Source organism: Alligator sinensis, unplaced genomic scaffold (genome assembly GCF_000455745.1).
Source record: "Alligator sinensis unplaced genomic scaffold, ASM45574v1 scaffold235_1, whole genome shotgun sequence".
NCBI lineage: Eukaryota > Metazoa > Chordata > Crocodylia > Alligatoridae > Alligator > Alligator sinensis.
In genome coordinates, this window is record NW_005842042.1 from 677,285 (window position 1) to 683,000 (window position 5,716).

Below are 5,716 nucleotides of genomic sequence, written 5' to 3' on the forward strand. Positions count from 1 at the left end.
CCCTCCTGGGGGCCCGGGGCCGACCCCCCGCCTGCCCCGCGCGCTCCCAGGGCCGGGCTCCGCCGCCCTCCCGCCCCCGCGGACGGGGCAGGCGGGGTCACGCGCGTCCCTGGGTGAGCCCGGGCATCGCCCCGGTCCGTGAGATCCCGGTAAGGGCAGAGCCGCTCCCTCCTCCGCCCCCGCCTTAAGACTGATCTGGCCGGGTTTGTCTATCTGCCCGGGACAAAGTGCGGAACAAAACCGGCTTCCCTTTGACGGGGCTGGTTTCTCCTTCGCGCTTAGCAAGCCTCCCCCTGCCTCGTCCACTCAAACAGCGAGGAGCCGTCCGAGGAGACCTGCTGGGGCTGGGGGAGAGCGCTGCATTTTGGGGGGTGGGGTCGGTGCAACACGCACCACTCGGGAACATACACGGCACTTGCCTGTGCCCCCGACGTGCCGCGCTTGCTGTTCGCATCCGAGGCGGTGTCCAAAATGTTTGGGTGGATGGTGGGGCTTTCATTCTTAAGTGTAATCCACTAACTCTCTGCATTTAAGTTACTTTTATCTGTATTGTCAGAAGGCTGGCAGTTGTGGGGGTTGTTGCTTTTTAAGAATAGAAAAACTTAGATTTGTGATATCCAAAAGTAAAATTATATTTGTCATATTTTAAAATAGCTACGTTTCTTGTCATTGAATGCTTGCTTAAGGTGTTGAAACACTCTCAAGACACCCTTAAGTAATATTTAAAGGATGATCTCAAGTACTGTGTAAATAAGTGTGTCTTGGTATATATGGTTTAAAGGTTTCATTAATTAAAGGTAAATAGTTAAAGGTAATGGTCCTCCCAGTTATTGCAGCTTTGCTGTAACACTCTCTCTTCTGCCTCTCTGTTTCTTTTTCTTCACTCTCTTTGACTAACAACAGAGGAAATGGATAGACTGAAGCTCGTGTTTCATCTTCTATACCTTCAACTGAAATCTACTGCTGAAGAGCATTTGTTGGTATACAAATTAAGACAGCTTTTCTTTGAGGCTTTGGAAACAATGTTAACTTGATTTCATTACTAGTTGGGTAACTATAAAATGTACTACATAAATAGGCACCCTCTGGAGGAATAAGATGAGCTAATATTCATTGTAGAAACAGAAGTCTTTAGATATGATATAGTACTGTGAGATTTTGCAAAAAAACCTGTAAACTATCTATGCTTAAAAGCATTATACAGAAAATGGGATCACCGTGTATTAGAACTTGCTAGCTGTCTTGACCTGGTTGCTAACTTGTGCTTCATTTCAGGTCTACACTTAGAATTGTGCAAAACGTTGCACCAGGTCTAGGTTCTATAATGACTATAAAAATTGTAGCAATAAATTTATGACAGTGTAAGGAAAGAGGTGCTTGCAAAAGGCTCATGGTTTTCGCCTCAAAACTGAAAATTATCAGTGATTGCCTTGCTGGGATTTGTGGTGGTTGTCTGTTGACTTATGGATGCAATTGGCTAGTTACTCCCCCCTGACTATAAGGGAAGTCGGCGTAGTTCTTAGGTGGGGACAGAGTGAGGGCACACACGTAATCTAGACTTTGGAACAAATCGTCCTTGAGGGAAAGAAATTGTAGTCTAGTCTCATGCTGGAATGGAGTAATCATAAGGTTAGGACAAGGTTTAGGTTGAGGTTTCATTTTACAATTAACATGTTACTAATACACTAGATCCCAGAACAAGTGAAGGCTAATTTTACATCCTTTTCTGTGTTTGAGGCCTTGACTTAACAAGGAAGAATTGTATTTTTTTCAATCAAGTAAGGGTGTGTTAACGTTCTAAATAGACACATGAATTTTGTTTTTAACCAAGCTGTTTTATGCTTTAATACAACTGCTTTATCCTTGACTTATTTTATCATGAGTTAGTTCAGGGGTAAAGCAACTGTTGGTACAGGTGCCAGTGTGGCACACAAAGGCATTTTGCTTGGCACATGTGCCTCGGGGAGGACAGCGGGGAAGAGGCCAGGGCTGTGCTGCCAAAACAAGGATTGGACCCCTCGTGGCTCCCCCGCCATCTGCCCCTGTTGCACCAACATCTTACAGATTGAGGTTATTTGTGTTTTTAGCACTCTGCCCAAAAACATTGCCAGCCCCATGGCTAGTTAACATGGCTTAGTTTAACACTTCAAAATTTGTTTTTTTTCCCCTTAGTGAAGACATCTTAAATGTTTGCAGATTTTTTTAACATCTTGCTAATTGTCCACTCACTGGTCATTAGAATTAGTGGAAACTGGGTATGGAAGGCTTTCTGGCCCCTGGACTATGTTTGAAATAAACTTTCAGAAGGTTTACTTAATGCAGCAAAACAGCCTTGTTGTGTTTCCTTTCAGGCTGCCCATGGGGCTTTTGAGTAAAGCAGTAGAGTATGCAGCTTGGTTATCTTTCAAAGAACTTCATAAGCTGTCATTATTCATTATCCTGTTTGCACCATTTCTTCCTTGAATAGCTTGATGTTTCTTATATTCTGTCAAGAAGAAAAAGGAAGGTGAAGACTAATGCAGCACTTCTATTAAATTGTCTTGTAATGTCAAATAAATAAACTTGGAGGATTAGTTCTCTAATGCCCTGTATTATGGTATTGAATTACAACTTCAGGAATAACTGGTGTCACTTATTAACCAGTATTTTCTTTTTGATTTTTTTTTCCTACCTCCTTCCCTTGCCTAGACATGGATGACGAGAACAGCAGCAACAGTATTGAGGTATAGTATATACCGGGTTTTTTTTATTTAAGTTTTGGTATATTCAAGTGTTTCCAGTATTTCTGGAAGTTGGAGTTTAACTTGCCAAATTTAATAGCACATGGCTAACTTGTTAAATAAAAATGTTGTCCTTTAATATGAAGCTGTTCAAATCTTAAGTTGTTTTGTTTTTAACTCCTTTCAAAACCATTAAGATTGGCCTTACCATGTTTTCATTTTTTATGTACAAGCATGCAGAACTTGTAATATAATCATAAGGCAAGGCCCTGAGTGGGAAGTTCTTATTTCCATTAAAAATAATATGCATTATAATGATACAAATGTAGATCAAAGCAGATTTATTCAGATATCTGCTTTAGTAGTCACAGCTTAACCATCTGGGAAAAATTATGCGTTTACCATATATCCTCTTGGCTAGTCGTCTAGGAAGGAGTTGATAAAACCAGCTGCTAGGTGATGATCTCTATGCTGATGACACATGCAGGGAGGGTATCACAGTACCAAAGTAAAATTAATTGTAACACCAGTTAAGAAGATAAAATTACTGATCTGCAGTTCCTGGGAGGCACCATGAATCGTGAGGAACACGCAGGGCGCACTGCAGCCTGAAGATGGTAATTAGTGAGAGAAGGTTGAGACTGTACTAGACTTCTGGCTGCTGTTGCCCTGTGGTATAACCTTCTGGACTACTTGCCACAGAGGAGAGGTTAGCAGGGAAAAATTAGTAAGGACTAAACTACTCGCCAGTTGAAATGCAGTGAAACAAATCGGAACTCCCTGTTCTCCAGTCTCTACAACATCAGAAACTGGTGCCCACTGTGAGCAAGTGGAACATTAGCTGGCGTAAGAAGGATCTGAGAAGGGAATTTTTGGCCTTAGAAATAACATTAGAGGGCCTAAGTTAACAACTATAAAAATAATACTTACATTTTTCTTTTATAATATGTATAGTTTAAGACAGAGCTTCACAAATTTACCCAACATCTTCTAAGAAGTAGATGAAATACAGGGGGGGGTTGAAGGAATCACTATAGCTACCAACTGCTGGGAGCCCTGCTATGATGCTGGGCCTGAAGAGTGACGGAGTCCACCTGTTACCTTGGCCCTTGGATAGTCATTCTGATGCATTTGAATCCATCTTGTCCCACCCAGTATGTGGAAAAGAGAAGAAACATGTTCTTTGCTCCCTGTCATTCTTGAGCCTCCGAATTGTTTTGAGGTCAGAGTAGTTCTGCTACAAGTGCTGGCTGCTGATGTAACAAAAAGGTCTGCCCTGGTATGCATCTTGGTATACCCTACCCCTGCATCTACACTGTGCATGTCTCCAATCCCCACTAGTTTTGGTTTTAGTACTTGCTTCCTCTGTGTGGCTGTCAAAATGATAAAAGTGACATTTTCACTGCTGCTTGAGAGAGCTATGAATAATGGTAGAGGTAGTGGAGCTGTCCACACTCAGACTCAAGTACTCTTCATTGGTTCAGGAAACTAGATTTTTAGTACTAATAATGGTCAGCCTCAAAAACAGTGTTTGGTGACTGGTCACTTTTTTTTTCTGTAATACCCTGTGCTTATAAGTAGAATGCTAAACTCGGTAAGGTTGGAGTTTTGTTGGGAGATCAGTGTGAGAATTCTCTGTGTAATCTACAATCCTAATTTCAGTGCTGGTTTTTTGGTACGTTATTTTAATGCACTAAACAAAATGTAATTTGTTTAATTACATTGCTGCTGTTACATTGCTGTTCTTATTTTAATGCATTAAACAAATTACATTGATATAAAAGTTATTCAAGGTTAGTTTACTTTTATGTGGGCAGTGCTAGACCTATAATCCTTAATCAATGATTGTAGCTAAATATGGTTCTGCAGAAAAAATTGTGACTGTGATAGGACAAAGTACAAAAGTTACAATTTTAGTCGCCCCCTCCTCAAATCACAGCGTGTCTATTTCATGCACGTTTAGTGTTTTAGTTCAACTTTTAGAAACATGCAGTCTTTTGTTTAAAGAAGAAACACTGGGGCAGGGATACTGTTTATAAAATCATGTTAGGTTTCCGTTTGATAAACCATGTTGTTTGTTTTCTAAATTGTATAGCCCATTTGATTTCCTGTCCTTTGCAAACACATTTTCTTATGTCAACAAGGACCACTGCAAAAACACAGTTTTTAGGTGGGACTGAGGAAATGTTGATGACATCTGGTTTGGTTTTGGAAAATAGCTTTCTGGCCTTTAGCCTACTTAGATTATTTTGAAAATAGTTATTTTAGGTGGAAATGAAAGGAGCTCTGAAGCAACACTGAGAAGTTGTTGTTTTTTCATAAAAGTACAAATTTTGGAATTTATGACTATGGCAAACCACTAGCCTTAATTATTTGTTAGGTCCTTTATGATAGTTAACCTGCAGTTAATGAAAAAATAATTTGACACCTAAAACTTTATTTGATGAACCCATTGTCATCTTATTTCAGACTTAAGTCTTCAAGTTTTGGAAAAATGCTTTGACAGCTAAGAGGATAACAACATATATATTCTTTTTTTTAAAAAGCCTGAAGTCTGCAAATTCCAATATATAATTTGTAGGGCTGTGTGAAATTTCACTGGCAGTTTCATTTTGACGCTGTTTCGACTCGTTTTGAGCTCGAAATAGCAAAATCAAAATGAAACAGAGAGTTTCGACAACCTTGAAACGAAATGAGGCAAGTCAAAACGTTTTGAGTTTCGAAGCTCAAGCTGGGCTTGCCTGCAGGGAAACAGAAACTAAAGTAAGGAGAGGAAGGGGGAAGGAGTGCTCTCATTATTGACTGTGTAGCTGGCCAGTGACTGTCATCCTTTCATGAGGCCCCTTCCAATCCCAGCGCTCTGGGGGAAGGATGGAAAAACTACATAAAAGGCAGCATTGTTTGAACTGCCCTGCTTTCTGCCTTGGTGTCAGTTGAGTGAGGGCGCACCTTCTCTCTCTCTCTCTCTCACACACACACACACACACACACACACA

General features: G+C 40.8%; 1 protein-coding gene across 4 annotated transcripts in view; it reads left to right on the forward strand.

Moving 5' to 3' along the window:
* Positions 1–13: 13 nt before the first annotated feature.
* PNPLA7 (patatin like phospholipase domain containing 7) overlaps positions 14–5,716 on the forward strand; it is a 269,446-nt gene continuing 263,743 nt past the window's right edge. For 3 of the 4 annotated variants that reach the window (XM_014519499.2, XM_025203018.1, XM_014519500.2), the window contains exons 1-2: positions 14–149; positions 2,689–2,723. In XM_014519499.2, coding sequence (XP_014374985.1) covers positions 2,691–2,723 — 33 coding nt within the window. In that variant the 5' untranslated portion in view covers positions 14–149; positions 2,689–2,690. Of the gene's footprint in view, positions 150–903; positions 981–2,688; positions 2,724–5,716 lie in introns of all 4 variants that reach the window. The other variant, XM_025203017.1, reaches the window with a different exon arrangement.